Consider the following 19,585-nt stretch of genomic DNA (forward strand, 5'->3'; position numbering starts at 1 on the left):
TGAAAATGAAAACATTATCAAGTCCAGAAGCAGACTAGAATGACACCAGCCATGCACTCCTCTCAGTATACTCCGGCCTCCGTCGTCGAGCGTCGTTCGCCGCAACCAGGAACTTGGGGGTCACGAAACCAAACGAGCGCATATTTAAGAAAACCGGTTCGGTTTTTGTAGAACAGCGGAACCTGGTTTCCGGTTTTTTGGTGATTTCCATTTTATGTAGGTATAATTTGTGAAAAAAATAAGTGTTTTCGTCATTTCTAGTTACTTTTATCATAACCGCGACCATCTAACTGCACCAATATAGTAGGTACATTACGACAAGTGCGAAAAGTAGCTTTATGTGCTTAAATAAAATAAAAGGTTTAGAAATAATACTCGCTATGTTGGAATCCTTCGCTTGCTCGGATATCAATATAAGCACAAGAGATAAACAACAACTGTTCAATAATTTGAAGTATTTATATAATGAGACTACACAATTGAATAAACATAGAACAATAAACTATAAATACCTAAGATTACTTAAAATAAAGGCCCTATAAATAAAACACGTCCTCAAACAAAGCCAAGTGACTGGCAATGTGCCTAGAAGGCTGGCCGCATTGCCACGTCCAATGGCAATGCTAATAACGCGTTGATCAAAATATTGGCCAGCCTTCTGGGCAAGAGCTATTATATAATCTGTGCTTCTGGTCCCTTGTGGCGTCTAAGATAAGTTAACGATCTATTGTATAACAGATAACTAGGTAGTTAGATAACTATTGTATAGCAGATAACTAGGTAGTTATCTACTTATCTGTTATACAATACCTATAATAGATAATAGGTAACTATATACCTATTATATTTATTTTTGTTTACGTTAAATTCATTGAAGATAAATATTTTCCGCGGAACGTTATCACCGTGATTATTATTCTCGTTATAAGATAACACGTAGAGTTCGGTGATCAGTCGAAGACATGGATTGCATGAAGGCGGTAATTATTGGGTAAGTATTTTTTTAAATCTTTATTGTATTAAATAATAACTTAATGCTATGAGGCATTCCCTCCCAGTCCACCGTAACTACCGTAAGGCAAAGCAGAAAAATAAACCAAATGAAAACATAAATTACGAGAACCTTTATAAAATGTACCCACACACCATATATCACGATACATACTTTACAATTTACATGATAAATAGGTAGGTACAACATGCCATTAATTACATTAAAGTAACATTTTATATTATGAGCATTTTCAGTAGGTTTTGCTCTAAATCCAAAGTCAATTCATTTCAGAGAAACATATTAAAAATACAACATTAAAATCTTACAAATAAAGAATGGTACTTGTCTGAAAACACTGTCTCTCGCGTACAGACCTTGTTATCAAGATGTTTTTCAAGGCCTCACGATGACACTATAGTAACATGTGTACAGCGCGGTGCTGAGTGTCGCGGCGGCGGAGCGGCGCTTCCCCGCCGGGTTCAAGTTCGGCACCGCCACCGCCTCCTACCAGTACGGTTACCATCAGTTTGTCACTGACATAAACGCCGTCGAGAACGTAATTAACTTTCTATACATCTTGCTCGCACTCGCATATTCGTGCAAACGGGATGTATAGAAAGTAAACTACGTTCTCGACGGCGTTTATGTCAGTGACAAACTGATGGTAACCGTACAGATCGAGGGGGGCTGGAACGCTAGCGGTAAGTCATTATTCCGCTCGTAAAGTCTCTCTTTATCCTTCAATAACTGATGCGCCGGTTGCATTTAATCCACAAGAGTGGCAAAGTAATTTGGTGTAAATTGTAAGTGTTTTCCTCATGTTAGCTGGTGTAATTTACGTTTAAGTGATGATTTTGAATGATAAATATTTAATGCTCGTTCCAGTACGTATATCTCAGGACGGGCCGAAGGTACGTGCACTAAAAATGGTACTTGTTCAGCGGTGTCACTCACGACTTCGAGCCAATCGTGCACTCTAACGCAGTTGCGTTAGAGTAGTAGTAGTAACTAGTTAGTTGCGACCAATCGCGCGCGTGATGCGAACTCATCAACCAATCGCGTTGTAGCGGTGTCACGCCGCTGTACTGGCCCCGTCCGTAAGGCCAGTCCAGAGATATACCTACGTCAATGGCTCGTTCAATAATGGCAGCGTTCTTCCAGACAAGGGCGAGAGCATCTGGGACCGGTTCGTGCACTCCCGGCCCGAGGCCATCAGCGACCGCAGCACTGGCGACGTCGCCTGCGACTCCTACAACCTGTGGAGGGAGGATATACAGCTGCTCGAGGACCTTAATGTAGACTTCTACAGGTAATCATAACACGACAGGTGACTCAAGTTTGGCAGATAAGAGGTCTGTAGATATAAAACGACCTTAAAGATCGAAGTCATCTTGAGGCTCGTGATATTGGAGTCTCGACAGAACAGAAAACTTGAATAGGTACCTATATGTTTCGTACCAAATAGCGCATAACCTGAATTTGTTTTTTGTTTTTAGAGATGGGCCGAATATGGCCTTTGCCGAGTATTCGGTTCAGATCATACCGAATACGAATTACCTATTCGGTTGGGCTTAAACTACCTAAAACGCTGAAAACAAGTTCATACAGATCTGCGATCTGCACTCCGCACGTGTTATTGACCTTTCCCCTCTGGACCGGCCGGGAATGTTTAAGAGAACAAACGAAACCGTCTCATGCCTGACCGCGAAGTGCACCCGCGCCAGCCAGCTAGCCGACGCCCTTAAAAAAGAATTTGTTTATATGATATTCTTACTTTTAATAAAACACCGATTATCCTAAATTCACTATTTAATTTATTTAGCTTAAGATCCGCCATTAAACAATACAATCAAACTCGTCTTGTTATTATCTATGCGCACTAAACGCTATTTGAGTTACATGGATACACGTTACTCGTCCCCCCTTTAAAAGGAATGTACCTTATTATCTAACTTACAAATCTAATCTTTCAGGTGCTCGCCTGATTCTCGTAGACCGTCTCAGATCCGGGTCAGTTGCTGGTGATGTCAGTATCTCAGGGGCGTCTACTGCCAATTGTGGTGGTCCAGTTACTCCCACTCTTTCTGGTGGTTCAGCTGAAGGTCCCACATCTTCTAATCCAATTTCATCATTCTCCCCAGTACACTCATTTCGTCTATCCTCTTCGTTTTGTTCTACTTCTGTCGGGACTGGCGGTGTTGCTATAAGAGGATGTGCAGCCTCCACTGATGGATTTGACTCATTTTCAACCGGGATCTGAGGCAGTTCTACACATGGTCTTAAATCAGAAACATGATAATATTTTTGTATACCACTTGTGGTTATTAAATACCTAACTGGGCTTAATATTTTAACAATAATAGCTTTGGTCCATCCTTTTCCTTCTTTTAAATTTTTTGCCCACACTTTTTCTCCTTCCTTAAAAGTCAAAACCTGTTTATCTAAATTATTATTTTTTATTACTTTTTTAGACAATGCATTTGATGGCTTTATTAACTCGAAACGAGTTCTAGGTTTATATTTAAATAACATTTCATTTGGAGACATGCCAGTGGAGTTTGGGCTGTTTCTATATGTAAATAAAAAGTTTTGCAACAATAGTTCTTGTCTGAAAGAGGGTCTGGACTCATGTTCTACTAATAACCTATTTAATGCTTGTTTAGCTGTCTGAACAGTCCTCTCTGCCATTCCATTTGATTCAGGATGGTATGGAGGGCTCTTTAAAGGCACACATCCATTGTTTTTTAAAAATTGTACAAATTGTTCAGAGGAAAAGGGTGGCTCATTGTCACTGACAAGGTATACAGGAATACCAATTATAGCAAATGTTCTACACAATTTTTCTATTACTTGCGAAGCTGAAGTGCCATTCATTATGTGCACATCAAGCCACTTTGAAGTTGAATCAACTATTAGCAAATAAGTTACAGAATTTTTCATAAAAAAGTCTACATGAACTCTTTCAAAAACATTTTCACATTTTTTCCAACTGACTGGTGGGCTAACATTGGTAAAATTTCTTGATGATTGACATATATTACAACTGGCCACAACTCTTTCAACATCTTCATTCATATTAGGCCACCAGCAATAACCTCGCATTAACATTTTTGATTGCACAATTCCTTGGTGGGACTCATGAAATAACCTTAATACTTTATCTCTCAACTTGTTAGGAATAATAACCCTATTTCCCCACAATACACATTTCTGCTCAGTACCTAATTCCGCCCTTTTACTGAAATATGGTTTTATACACTCATCATTTATTGAACTGGGCCATCCAGATAAAACATATTCATACACTTTACTTAATGTCAAATCTTTTTGTGTATATTTAGCTATTTCCTGAAAGTCAAGTGGAGCATCATCTTTAAGATTAAAATAATTGCAGTCAGCTACATTGGCTTTTTCTGGTAATGGTAATCGTGACAGAGCATCAGCATTTCCTAGTAATGTGCCCTTTCTGTAATTTATTTCATACTGATAACCTGACAGTATTAAAGCCCATCTTTGTAACCTTGCATTAGCCGTAATTGGAATTTTTTTAAGAGGGTCAAATATAAATTTTAAAGGCTGATGGTCTGTCACAAGCACAAATTTTCTGCCATACAAAAACTTATGGAACTTTTGAACAGCAAAGATAATTCCCAAAGCTTCTTTTTCCACTTGGGAATAGTTCTTCTGAGCATCATTTAATGTAGCCGATGCAAAACATATAGGTTCACTATTTATCTGGTGACTTAAAACCGCCCCAAGGCCATATTGACTCGCATCAGTGGTGACAAACACCTCTTTGTTACAATCATAATGCACCAGTAAATTACAATCTGTGATTAATTTCCTACTCGCTACAAAAGACTCATGACACTCCTTTGTCCATTTAAAGGGAACATTTTTTCTTAATAACGCATGTAATGGTGCTAATTTATCCGAAAGCCTAGGTAGAAATTTTCCATAATAATTTAATAGTCCTAAATATGCCTGTAACTGTGTAATGGATGTAGGTTCTGGTGCCTTTGTAATAGCCTCTACTTTTTCAGGTAATGGTTTTATTCCCTCATCGCACACTAAATGCCCTAAAAACTTAATCTCACTACAAAAGAATTGGCACTTATCCAAATTTACCTTCACTCTATATTGTTTTAGTTTTTCTAACACATTTTCTAAATTCTTATAACAATCTTCTAAATTAGTACCCGTTATGATCAAGTCATCAATATATGCTTTAACATTATTCACCCCTTGTAATATTTGGTCCATAACACATTGAAAAATTGATGGGCCTGATGATACTCCAAATTGCAAGCGAGTGGGCCTAAATAATCCTAAATGTGTATTAATGGTCATATATTCTTGTGATTTCTCATCTAATAACAATTGTTGATAGGCACCACTCAGGTCCAGGACACAAAATACCTTAGCTCCTGCCAGCTCTGCAAATATGTCCTCTGGAAGAGGCAAGGGGTAATGATCAGTGTCTAACATCTTATTTAAGGTCACTTTATAGTCTACACACACTCTAATTTTTTTATCATTCTTTTGAACTACAACAATGGGACTAGCCCAATCACTATGCGTTACTCTCTGAATAATTCCTGCCTTTTCTAAACTTATTATCTCATTTTCTACTTCCTGCTTTTTAGCATAAGGAATGGAGTAAGCCCTATGAAAAATAGGAGTTGCCCCATCCCTAAGCTTCAAAGTAGCCTGCATGTTTACAATATGCGAAGATCTATCTTTATCAAACACACACTTATATTTATTTTTAACACTTTCAATCAACTTATTTTTATCTTGAGTTATCCCCTCTTTTTGTATATAACCTACATTGTGAAGCTTAAATCTTTCTTGCCAGTTAGGAAATAATATTTTCAACCAATTTCTACCTACTAAAGGACTAAAATAACCATCACAATCAATTACTATCAGGTATAAATCTGTTTTAACATTTCTGGGCTCTAATTTTATGGCTCCTAGCACCAACAATGGATTACCAGAAACCGCCTTTAACCTCACTAAACACTTTCTTAGTTTATAACCCGACAAGTATGTCTTATAGTCTCGAAGATGAATAACAGATTTGCAAGCTCCCGTATCAATCTGCATATTTAATTTTCTCCTGCCTAGTCACAACGGGAGCTCCGCACAGTCCTCTGACACATTTCCAATGCTGCCCAGTACTACATCTTCCTCCGGCTTGTATTCACTTCGCTCCTGTCTGCCTTCTGTTGTCACAGGTCCTTGATCTACATTTCTGATATTTCTATAACGGCATTTGTGAGCTAAATGCCCTTGTTTCTTGCATACAAAGCAAACACAGTCTTTTTTGTAGCACCTGTCTGTAGAATGTGAACCGCCACAGCATCTGCATTCCAATCTTCCTGCATTAGCTGGATTATTGTTGTAGGAAGAGTTGTATCCTGATCTATTGGGTGCCGGGGTCTTGTTGATTATTTTCTTCTTTTGGTTTAGCATTTGTATGTTTTCTGCCTCTGGTTGAATATTCTTTGTGTCTTTTGCGGCGCTTTCTAGAGCAGTCGCTAACTTAATCGCCCTTTCTAAAGTCAACTTCTCTTCTGCTAATAGTTTACTAATAATATTTTCATTTTTTAATCCACACACCAATTTGTCTCTTAATGCGTCGTTCAGGAAAGTTTTAAAGTCGCATTTAGCAGCTACTCTTTTTATTTCTACCACAAAATCGTTGATAGATTGTTGTTCTTTTTGTTGGCACCGGTAGAAATCAAACTTCCAAGCGATAATGCTTTTTCTTTCGACATAGTGTTCCTTCAACGTTTTAATTAACTCTGCGTAAGTTTTATCTTTAGGTATATCAGGGGACAACAAATTCTTTAGCACGCCGTAACATTCTGGCCCGATGAATGTGATTAACATTGCTACTTTTTTCGCTTCGTCCTTGATGTCGTTAACAATGAAGAATTGCTCCATTCTTTCAATGTAGGCAACAAAATCGCCTCCTTGGCGATAATTTTCTATATTGCCTATCATCGCCATGGTTTTGTTTTTATTCTCGTCGCCAATATGATATTCTTACTTTTAATAAAACACCGATTATCGTAAATTCACTATTTAATTTATTTAGCTTAAGATCCGCCATTAAACAATACAATCAAACTCGTCTTGTTATTATCTATGCGCACTAAACGCTATTTGAGTTACATGGATACACGTTAGTTTATTCAGGTAATATTCTGCAGTTCGAACCGAACTATTCGGCCGAATACGAACATTGAAAAACATGCCCAATACCGAATATTCGGCTCATATCTCTACTTTTTTCTCTTACTTTTGTCTTTTATCCTCAGATTCTCGATCGCCTGGCCGCGAGTGCTGCCGACCGGGTTCCCGAACCGCGTGAGCGAGGACGGCGCGCGGTACTACGGCGACCTGATCGACGGGCTGCTGGCGAGAGGCATCGAGCCCGTCGTCACCCTGTACCACTGGGACCTACCCCAACCGCTGCAGGACTTGGGTAACACCAGACAAAGGCTGACCTAATCTAAGCTTTCAGGTCGATCGAATAATGGGGAGTAGGTCTAATGTAGCCTGCAAGATTTGACCCATAGAAACAAACATTGCAAGTTAAATACAAGCTTGTAATTATGACATTTCCATTCCAGGAGGCTGGGCCAACCCGCTGATCTCGGAGTGGTTCGCGGACTACGCGCGTGTGGTCTACGACCTGTACGGAGACCGCGTCAAGACCTGGGTCACCATCAACGAGCCCACCGTCATCTGCGACATTGGGTACGTCAGGTTTGACGGTATATCCAGGCTGGACCGACCCGCTGGTACGCGGTAGTTAAACGAATTAGCTATTTTATTAAATAGGAGTAGGTGGCAAACAACACAGTAAATATTTATAAAAAAACCGGCCAAGTGCGAGTCAACTCGCGCACGGAGGGTTCCGCACCATCAACAAAAAATAGAGCAAAACAAGCAAAAAAACGGTCACCCATCCAAGTACTGACCCCGCCCGACGTTGCTTAACTTCGGTCAAAAATCACGTTTGTTGTATGGGAGCCCCACTTAAATCTTTATTTTATTCTGTTTTTAGTATTTGTTGTTATAGCGGCAACAGAAATACATCAGCTGTGAAAATTTCGGACGGACGGACGGACAGCGAAGTCTTAGTAATAGGGTCCCGTTTTTTACCCTGTGGGTACGGAACCCTAAAACCAGACTAACTATTATACATGTTCCAGGTACGACGGCCTTGTCGCGCCGGGGCTGGAGTCCGAGGGGCGCGGCTCGTACCTGTGCACGAAGCACGTCCTGCTCGCGCACGCGAAGGCCTACAGGCTGTACGAGACAGAGTTTAAGCCCAAACATCAAGGTATATAGCCACGGTAGCTTTACTGTATCAAGCGTAGAAAAAGCGGCCAAGTGCGAGTCGGACTCGCCCATGAAGGGTTCCGTATTTAGGCGATTTATGACGTATAAAAAAAAACTACTTACTAGATCTCGTTCAAACCAATTTTCGGTGGAAGTTTACATGGTAATGTACATCATATATTTTTTTTAGTTTTATCATTCTCGTATTTTAGAAGTTACGGGGGGGGGACACACATTTTACCACTTTGGAAGTGTCTCTCGCGCAAACTATTCAGTTTAGAAAAAAATGATATTAGGAACCTCAATATCATTTTTGAAGACCTATCCATAGATACCCCACACGTATGGGTTTGATGAAAAAAAAATTTTGAGTTTCAGTTCGAAGTATGGGGAACCCCAAAAATTTATTGTTTTTTTTTCTATTTTTGTGTGAAAATCTTAATGCGGTTCACAGAATACATCTACTTACCAAGTTTCAACAGTATAGATCTTATAGTTTCGGAGAAAAGTGGCTGTGACATACGGACGGACAGACAGACGGACAGACAGACATGACGAATCTATAAGGGTTCCGTTTTTTGCCATTTGGCTACGGAACCCTAAAAAGTGGTCGTGCTCGGAACAACTACATAGAATAACTTTTCAAACAAACAAAAAGAACTCTCCAAATCGGTCCAGGCGGGGCCTAGCCAAGGTGTCGATCGCTTGCGCTTCGCCATCGAATCGCTTTGTGTCTCTCTATCACTCTATTCACTTTTCCATACTAGTGCGAGAGTGACAGTTGCGTTTCGATCGTTACGGAGCGAAAGCGATAGACACGTTGGCTACGCGGCCTGCTGTGTTCAAGAAATCAGAGTAATAATAAAAAAAAATAAAAAAAAAAAATCATAAGTAGCTACAGTCAGCAGCAGAAGTTGCTAAGCGGCGGGCGAGGTGTTCAAAATTACCTTGACGCGCTCTTATTCTCTTAACAATAAAAACGCGTCTAGATCATTTTAAACACCTCGCCCGCTTAGTAACTATTGCTGTTGACTGTACTAAAACCTCGACTAATCGAGTAAGTAGATAGTCTACCATGATTTGTCCGTGTTAGAAACGTCTAACCAGTGAATAAGGATATTCGGGTAATTGGACGTACAGTGATTGGACGTTTGGGAAATTGGACATTCGGGGAATTGGACGTACAGGGACTGGACATTCGAGGAAATGAACATTCGTTCGAGGCCACAATCCTAGTGACAGTTATTGAAAGATTCGTACGTTTATGACGTTTATGATAAGTAGTAGGTACCTACTTAAACCTGAAGTTTTCATTTTGTCAAGTGCTCATGCAAGTGTATTAAAGATTATGATTGATTATGATTATTGGATATTGTGGTCCACTTCAACTTGTGAAAGCTGATTACTTATCCTGATATAGATCAATTTCTCAAAGTTATTGTTTAGACATTCTTATCTGACACAAGTGTTATATTATTATTATGTAACATGTTGTGCCAAAGCGAAACACTTGCAAATACCTAATCGGAGATAAGATCACTGATCAGCCCTAGTAGCACGGTCGCATTTTTATCGTTTATCACCATGTCTGTCACGTTCTAACAAGTATGTAAGTGCGAAAGTGACGGGCATAGTGATAGTCGATAAAAATGGAACCGTGCTGAGCCCGCAGATGTAAACAATTGAAGATAATTTGAATGTAGGGGAATTCCAAAAATTTATAAAACAAGTTTTCCAATGTCTTTCGGCGTCTTTATTTTTTCTTTTTTTATATAAATAATATACCTAGGACATTTTTACGCAAATTGCATGACTAAGCCCCACGGTAAGCTCAAGAAGGCTTGTGTTGTGGGTAGGTACTCAGACAACGATATATATAACATGCAGATATCTAAATACATAGAAAACAACCATATGACTCAGGAACAAATATCTGTGCTCATCACACTAATAAATGCATTACCGGGATTCGACCCAGGATCGCGGCTTCACAGGCAGGGTCACTATTACCCACTAGGCCAGGCCGGTCGTCGCTCTAAGGTAGTTGCGGAAAGGGTGGACAGCCTCAACCCTCTCAATCACTCATGGATGTCTATTTTGTCTATGCATGTACATACGATCCAATAAGGACTATCCTTTGTCGAGCCATGCGCCGATAGTGGGCGCCAGGCCTTAGCTTTTGAGTTCGCTTTGAAATTGCAGACGGTTTATTATGATTTTTTTCAACAAGCTAATACGTCTGCGAGCGATATTCCAAATTTTATATTAAAGGTGCCGTTAAAAGATGTAATCGTCTTTCGGTAGATGTCGTTTTACGCCACCCCAAAGGCAATACATAAGGTATATACATAAGGGAAGGAATGGAAAGATTTGCGAAGTCCTGGTAGGCTTCCGGAGCTCAATTGGTTAACAGTTGCATCACACACGGATTGTGGAGGTTGCGGGTTCAAGTCCTGCCGGAAGCGTAAAATTCGGTTTATTATGAAGTACCTAACGTTACAGGGCAGGTGTCGCTGACCAACCAGTTGATGTGGTTCGAGCCTGAGACCGAGGCGGAGGCCGAGCTCACCGAACTCGTTAAAGCCCTTTCGGTAAGAAGAGAAACAACGCTGTAGGCGCACCTCATACCGACGGAGTATACATATACCAAGATAAAGTCTGCAACGATTTTGATAGCACACGCAGGGCAAGTGTTATTTTAAACTAGCGACCCGCCCCGGCTTCGCACGGGTTACCAAATATATATAAACCTTCCTCCTGAATCACTCTATCTATTAAAAAAAAACCGCGTCAAAATCCGTTATGTAGTTTTAAAGATCTAGGCATATATAGGGACTGGCAGACAGCGGGAAGCGCTTTGTTTTATACTATGTAGTGACGTGAAATTTTAATGAAATTATGACGTACGTTTGACGTTTAAACTAACACTTGCACTGCGTGTGCTATCAAAAGCGTTGCAGACTTATCATGGTCTAACTCTAATAACTCAATGGTTACTCGTGAGCTCTAGTCAGATCAGACTACAGTTGTTTCAGTTCGTTGTATTTGTATTTAACAATTTTTTGAAGGTTTTTATGTTAAATTATATAAAAGTAATGAAAAGATCTCATGCATGTTAAATTTCCATATTTATGTTGATATTGAGATTAATGTTCATGATGTTACGTAATATGATTAGTTAGGTATATGTATAGTACCTTACAGGCAGAGCTGGGCACCGTTAATCAAGAAGTTAACTTCGTTAATCGTTAAATAAAAAGTTAACTTCGTTAAACGTTTATACGTTACTTTTCAAAAGTTTTAACGTAAGTTAAAGTTAATCGTTAATCGTTAACTCGAAATCGTAAATATACGCAATAGGAAATAAAACTAGTAGAAACAATCATATCGTCGTGTCGTGTGACCGCTCGGTCTCGTATAGTAAGTTGTTATATTTGTCTCGCTCGCACCCGTGTATCTTATATGGCAACTGCTCAGGTTGCCGCGATCGACTCTGTCATACTCTCGTAATAACAAAATTAATACGGCGCACGGGGTAAGCAATATCAGACTCTTAGTCAGTAGTACGATTCGCGCTATGTAAAGTTGCACTGCATACAAAGTACAAACCTAACGCAAAGTAGTCGGAACGTGATAAGCCCGGTGCGGCAGCGCGCGGCCTTGGTGTGAGTAGGTACTTAGGTTTTAACGATTAACGGACTTAAGGAAAGTTAACGGAAGTTAACAAGTCCGTTACAGGTTTTTAAAGTAAACTTAAAAGTTAATCCGTTACTCAAAAAGTTAACTTCGTTAATTAACGATTAACGGATTAACGGACTTCTGCCCAGCTATGCTTACAGGGTTCATATGTAGCTTGTTCACTATTCTAATGTAAGACGTTATTGTACCTATGAAAGCAATAAATGAGTGTATTGATTTGAGATCGATCGTTACTGCCACCCGATCTTCTCCGGGGCGGGGGGCTGGCCGCCGGCGCTGGAGCGCCACGTCGCAGAGAAGAGCGCGGCGGAGGGCGAGCCGCGCTCCCGGCTGCCGCCCTTCACGGGGGAGGAGCTCCACCTGCTTAGGGGTACGTATCAGCATCAGCCGTCCAAGTGCGTCAAGGGCTCTAGTGCATTGAAAACACAGAAACTAATAGATTATAGGTAGGTACCGACGTACCGACCAAAATCTTTGTAAGGCGGGATATGGAGAATATGAATTATTTGTACCTACACGAGACCTTTGCAAACCTATGCCTCTAACCGTGCAATAAAATTTTAATTTAGATTTTTTTTAAAGGTTAAAGTTTAGTCGCTAAAAAAAAACATTTATTAGTGTTTATTCCAAGTTGTAGGTATAAGTATCGTTAATACTTTTCATATCTCAACAGTATAGTTTTAGTATAAAATAGCTAGTGATATGATATAGCTGAGGGATCTGACGAACAAAGTTTTAAACAGAATATATACCTACTTCAGAGCAATTAAGACAAAAAGTAAAAAGATACAAGATATTTACGTACCTAGCGCGGTATCCTTTGTCCCCTTCTGATTTCCTGGCTTTACGCTTGCATAAGAACCTTATTTATTTACAACAGAGAAGGCCGGTCTTCATGCACATCAAGCATAATGACCCTTCTCTAATGGAAAGCCACAAATAGTAAATTAATTTAAATTATCATTTAATTCAGGCACGACCCATATAAGTGTTAAGTAATAAAACTTTAATGCTAATGTTATAGAGTACAATTATCATTAGGGGTCATCCATTAATTACGTCACACGAATTTCTAGGTTTTTTGACCCCTCCCCCCCTCCTTGTCACACTTAGTCACATTTAGCAAACCCCTCCCCCCTAGTGTGACGTCACATTTTTTCTACGAAATCGCCAAATCGAATTAAGTAAGTACCTAAGTATTATTAATATTTTGTCAAAATATTTTTGACGATATAAATATTAGTAATTTTATAACCCAAAACTGCTTAGGAAAGAACATTAAACAAATAAAAACGATTACCGTTTTAAAAACTTGTTATTAAAATGTACAGCGAATATAATAATATAAATACATTTTCGGTTACTGATGAAGTTAAAGTGACGTCACAAAGTTTGTGTCTCCCCCCTCCCCCATGTCACAATATGTCACATTTTCTTGACCCCCTCCCACCCCCTAAACGTGTGATGTAATTAATGGATGATCCCTTAAAACCTACCACGCTAAGTATACAGCACAGTATACACTTAGAGCGAGGACAATACAATACCGCACACATAAGTAAAGCATTCGCACGTGACAGGATCGTACGACTACCTGGGCCTGAACCACTACACGACGCGCACGGTGCGGCGCGCCGCCGCGGGCGAGGCGGTCGGCACGTATCTGTTCGACGGGTTCCGCGAGCTGGGCGTCGCGCTCGGCGCCCGGCCCGAGTGGCCCGCCACCATGTCGCACTGGTTCATGGTAAGGACGCCTCGTTTCACAAACTGCACTCACCTATTTCTTTGACAGTTCGAAGGCTTCGTCACACGGGCGCGTTTTCCGGGCGGCGCGAGAGCGGGGCGCGTTGCTTATACATATAAAACACTCTCACGCCCCGCTCACGCGCCGCCTGTGTGACGAAGCCTAAAAAGCTAGGGGTCATGCTTGACGCCATTTTTAATGTCATAGGTCATAGTAAATACGAAAAAGTTCTTGACCCCGTTATGTTCATCCAGGTGCACCCCGAGGGTTTCCGCGCCCTGCTGTCCTACGTGAAGCGGCAGTACGGAGACGTGCCCGTCTTCATCCTGGAGAACGGGCTGTCCGACGCCGGCACGGACCTGGACGACCAGCCCAGGGTCGACTACTACAGGAACTACTTGGAGCAGGTGTGTAAACGCTTCCAAGCCGTAGGATCAGATCTCGCGACGAAGTGTGCCGGTACCATGGTAACTCCAGTTTAACCGGTTAACCCCGGGTTAGTGGGATGGTGCAAGTGGCGCTTAGAAAGTGCTCGTTCAGAACGTTCGACCGTTTTATTTAATACTTACATCGCTCATTGACGTCTATTTCAAGTAGGATAGAAATCGAAAAAACTGTAAAAATATTTGACAGTGGCAAGCAGTGGGTACTTACTTAAATGTGCAGAAAAAATACCGAGAACATTTCATAGTAACTCTTGCAATTTTTGAAAATTCTCTTTGGTAGGTACCATCGTCCACACTCTTAACTGTCCATAAGGTCCACCGATGGACAGTTAAGAGTGTTGCTGTTCGTATACATTGCTAATCCGGAGTTGTAATGTGGAACGTGTGCAGGTGTTGCTGGCCATAGAGCAGGACGGAGTGAACGTGGTCGGCTACACCGCCTGGTCGCTCCTGGACAACTTCGAGTGGATGGACGGGTACCAGTGAGTACCTACGTAATAGTATAGGGACCGTGCGCGTTAGAGGGTCTGCCATCTTGTGGCCTGAATCTGAAACATTGCCATTGCCAAAGAAAGTGCTACCATCTACCGTTCTCATACGTTTTCTTGACGTAAAATCTGACGAGTCTATGCTGCCCCCTATAGTTTATTCACGCTTTCTATAGTATCCACGCACTAGCGCGAGCGAAACGCATGGCGAATGAGAACAATATAACATTATGTAGATATCCTTTTGATGTCAGATGTAAGTTTAAATTGGACTCTTAAAGGATGACTCACACTAGAACAGTCGGGGCCCGAGCTGTGGGCGCCCGACACTGGTGATCACTGTGATGCATTCTATAGAAAACTGTACTGTAGGATGGCCCGGACCATTGTAGCGTGATCCTTAACGGTCTCATCGTGGCAGGTCTCGGTTCGGGCTGCACCACGTGGACTTCTCGTCGCCGCTGCGCACGCGCACGGCGCGGCGCTCGGCGCGGTACTACGCGGCCCTCGCGCGCACCAAGGACATCCACGCCGAATACGAGTTCCACAAGATGGCCGCCGAGTTGTAGACAAAATGGCTTCAATCGAGATTCAACTTTCGTGAGACATCAATTTTAAACTGTTTAGACGACAACGGTTTCGCTCACTTGAATTTTTAGTCGCTCTTGTCGACACGTTTTGAGCCTGTGGAAGGACCCCCGAAGGGCTCAAAACATATCGCCAATAGCGACTAGAAATTCAAGTGAGTGAAACCGTTGTCGTCTAAACAGTTTAAAATGGCTTAATTTACGAAAGCTGATACTTAACTGTAAGAGGCACCCCACACTAGCGTCTTTTGAGCGTCGACGTCTAGTCAGCGTTATGGAAAACTACGTCGCTGCGCAGTGGCGCCAACGTTGCGTCGGCAGCCGTAGAATTGACCAGACGCCGACGCTAAGGGACGCTAGTGTGGGGTGCCCCTAAAACTAATACTGTAGAGAGAGATCAGATTACATCATTTCACATCTGGTCTCTCGCGAATTGTGTTCAAAACGCGAAAGTTTTAAATGTTATATAGGGATTTGATCAATTAGATATAAACAGAAGATTTATTTCATACATTTAATAAAAATCATGATAAGTTCGTAACCTTAGTTATTGGTAACTTGTACAAAGTGTGTAAATGTTAATTGTAATTTTATTATAATATATATTAACCTACACTTTATAAATAGTTCACAAATAAATGATTATAACAATACACCTATACTAAATATTTTCTTTAAAGCCCATTTCAGGTAAAACCACAACCATTAAGGAGCTTACGTTAAACTGGAGTCCGATTCAGATTTAACAACTCGTTACGGTTTTGATCTTATTTTGATACTTGAAGATCGCTCACGCTGATTGGTGCATGCGAAATGAAGTGAAACTCGTGCGTGAGATGCGCGCCAATCGTCAAGGTCGTGTCAAAACCATATCATAAATAACTGTGTGACAGGAATATCATAATTTATTATGTTGTCCCTGTCACACGATCTTATATAATGTTACTAGTGACCGACCCCGGCTTTGCATGGGTTACACAAAACCTAAACAAATTATACTTATTACACCAGTTACACCCAACCTTCATCAAGAATCACTCTAAAGATAGGTGAAAACCGCATGAAAATCCGCTCAGTAGTTTTTGAGCTTATCGCGAACATACATACATACAGATAGACGCCGCGGGGGACTTTGTTTTATAAGGTGTATGACAGCCAGTGTGGGAGCACCATTATAGCTTCCTTGGCGAGGACATCCGCTCTTTCGTTCCCTTCCAACCCGGCATGAGCTTTAATCCAAAATAACTCAGTTATTTTGCCTATTATTCCTAAATCATTTAGGTTGCTTCTTATTTGGACTGCTAGGGGATGGAGGGAAACGTTATTCACGACTGTCTCGAGGGCGGATCTTGAGTCGCAACGCAATAAATGCTGCAGTTTGGGATCGGGCTTTGGAGGGCCTGTGTTGTTGCCTCCAGAAGTGCCAGCAGTTCGGCTTGGTAAACAGTGCAGAAATGATCTAGCTTTAGTTTCTTGGTTTTGGTCTCCGTACCGTTTTTTTTTTTCCATATCCTCCAACATGATCGGAGTTTTTATTAATCTATGTTATTCTTTCATACCATTTCTCGCATTTTCTACTTCTCGTACTTTCATTCTTCATACAGTTCTTTCTTTCATTCATCGTCATGTATGCTTTACGTGGGTGGGACTCCCACCTATGTATACTCTTTATTTATTTATTTATATTGTTTTCATAGGGGAAAAGACTGTACACAGGTTTTTCTTTATTTCTTATTCTATCTTTCATTATATATGTCGGAGCGAGACACCAGAAAGACGTATTGCAGCATTACAGTTCATAGTTAGACGCCTGTAAAAGTCGATTAGCAATGTTTGACTATGTATTATTTGCTTGTAACGAAATAATGAAGCTGCGTAGTGAGTAACGCCACCATCTATTGGCGTATTATTGAACTAAAATGACAGGTAGAAGGCTTTGGAACGTCAAGATGTGTATCTTGAGTGAAGGTAGGCACGAGCAGGCATTTTTGTCGTTATGTTGGTAGACTGGTCAGGCAGGTTTACCAACTTGAATTGGAGGCGGGAGCGGTTGGCTCCGCCGCTGGAACTGGCTTCCTTCTTCTTGATCGGACCGCGCTAGAGATCGGACGTTAGCCAAGCTCGTGCCTAATTCGCTACGTTCCTGAAGGCTTACACCTGAAGGATTATTCTGAAAGCTTATAGATTCTCACGTTGTTTAACCGTTTAGCTAAGTGTTTTATTCCAAGTGTTATTTTGATTTCTTATGTGCCATTAGAAGCTTACTTTTGTAAAATAAAGAAACTATGTGTTGTTTTGAAAAGATGTGTCCCGCCGAGTTTGTTGCCGGGTTAAATCTTCTCGGGTCAGAGGTGTAGGGTTGGAGCCGGTGTAGTTTGACTTAAATAAAGATTTGAACGATTTCATGTGATCTTTTTATTTTTATTGAATACGATTCCATCGTAAGATCGTTTATTTAGTACTGAAATAATAGTAGGCACTAGTATGGTTAATGAGTCCGAATGTTTATTTCATGCGTTGGTAGCATACCTACTATTTTGGCTGTGAAGTAATACATCTAGGTACTACCCCCACGCGCCCACCGCCATCGGGACCATCCGTCGCCGACATCAGAAGTGGGATAGATGCGGAGTTTCATGTATTGCTTACACAGCCACCTGGGAGCGTGGTGTATTTCTGGTGACCTACATTCCATAATCTGGACACTTTGTAATGGTAAGCTCACGTGTCTAACCTTGATTGAATGGTGAGTGTAATTCATTGTTATTTGGTGAGAATTATTGTGAAATTGTGAATTATGATTGAGGCAGTCGAGCATAGCGGTCGTTACGTGACGTCATCTCTGGTATCGCCGCGTTTCTTTACAATTAATTTTTGTAATCCATTTAGATCGAGGCGATCTCGAGTTATTTTGATTTGAAATCCATACTGTTAATTAAAATCAAATATTGGCTGTCGCGACGTGATATTATTTCATCGCTCACTTGTGAATCTACCCTCAATAATTGATTTGAAAATACAATTAATTTTTAAAATCCGTTGAAATCTAAGTGATCTTAAGTTATTTTGATGTGAAATCCATATTGTTAATTAAAATCAAATATTGGCTGTCGCGACGTGATATTATTTCATCGCTCACTTGTGCATGTACCCTCAAAAAATATTTTTTTTCATAAAAATACAATTTACCGTTAGAAATTGATCCTGCTGATTTGCCAATGCAAGCATTATGTAATCTTTACCCTGTAATGTTTAGTAATTAATAAAATTGCGACAAATTATTGCTCGTAATGCCGTGATAGATCACAAATCGTGTATACTATGGAAACATGAGCTACGCATATGAAAATTAATGTTACAGTGTCCTGCAGCCGGAGCCGAGAGAGCTTGCGGACGCCATTGCGCCCGTGATACAGAGGCGGCTGTGCAGTATCTTCTGTGCTGGAGATTTGGAAATAAAAGGACAGGTTTCGTTCTAATTGTTTATTAGTGAATTTTATTTTGAGTGTAATGGCGAAGCATAACAGTCGAACGTAACTAATAAGCTGTCACTTTTCGTATTGGCCCATTTACCGTGTTACTTATTTTTGGAACACGTGTTTGTTTGTTCAGGGAATTAAATAAAACGCACTCATTGAAGTTTAAATTTTATTCTGAGATTTTTGAAGTCCCGTATACATTGGAAACATGTTTTTTTGTGTCTGCTACCTTGCATTTCATAAACCTTTTGAGTTTAGCCTGCATTCATGATAAACCTGATACCGTGCAAATGATGATTTCAGTAACAGCCAGCTATGTTGAACCACATCGTGTCTCTCGCAATCTGCCGCAGCAACGGCAACGGCAAGCGGAAAGGATCAGCCTCCGTGCTTGGGTTGGACCTCACCACCACCACCTTTGACTTGGTCGCGTGCATCATACTTTATTAAGCTGGTGAGCAGTTCCCATTTCGTTGGGATTATTTTGAGATGTTTTACTTCTGCATAGAAGTCTTGAGCGAGTTTGTTTTTAAAGCTAAAGAAGAAAGCTATCTTTAGTGATTTTGATCAGTAATGTTCAGTTTCAGTTGATCAGTTGACGCTGATAGTACCAATGGTTCTGAGTAACATGATTTAAAGACCTGTTTTTATTTTCTTTTTTTGGAATTCACTGTTAACATTGTTTTGCTTTCGACGGACTGAAAGCTTGTACTTTTGTAGGACTGAAATTACGCCCGATGGACTGGGCACTACTGTTTTGCTTTCGATATACTGAAGGCACGCCCGATG

The 19,585-nt window shown here is 40.7% G+C and overlaps 1 protein-coding gene across 1 annotated transcript; it reads left to right on the forward strand.

Moving 5' to 3' along the window:
- The first annotated feature begins 962 nt into the window (after positions 1-962).
- On the forward strand, positions 963-15,303 carry LOC134658249 (myrosinase 1-like). Its single transcript, XM_063513861.1, has 12 exons — positions 963-991; positions 1,427-1,509; positions 2,156-2,303; positions 7,324-7,490; positions 7,639-7,765; positions 8,224-8,354; positions 10,856-10,944; positions 12,275-12,422; positions 13,633-13,796; positions 14,051-14,203; positions 14,633-14,724; positions 15,152-15,303. Exons 1-12 carry the CDS (start codon positions 963-965, stop codon positions 15,297-15,299), a joined length of 1,479 nt encoding a protein of 492 aa, XP_063369931.1. The 3' UTR covers positions 15,300-15,303.
- Positions 15,304-19,585: the final 4,282 nt, after the last annotated feature.

Source organism: Cydia amplana, chromosome 21, assembly GCF_948474715.1.
Source record: "Cydia amplana chromosome 21, ilCydAmpl1.1, whole genome shotgun sequence".
In the NCBI taxonomy this organism is placed as follows: Eukaryota; Metazoa; Arthropoda; class Insecta; order Lepidoptera; family Tortricidae; genus Cydia; species Cydia amplana.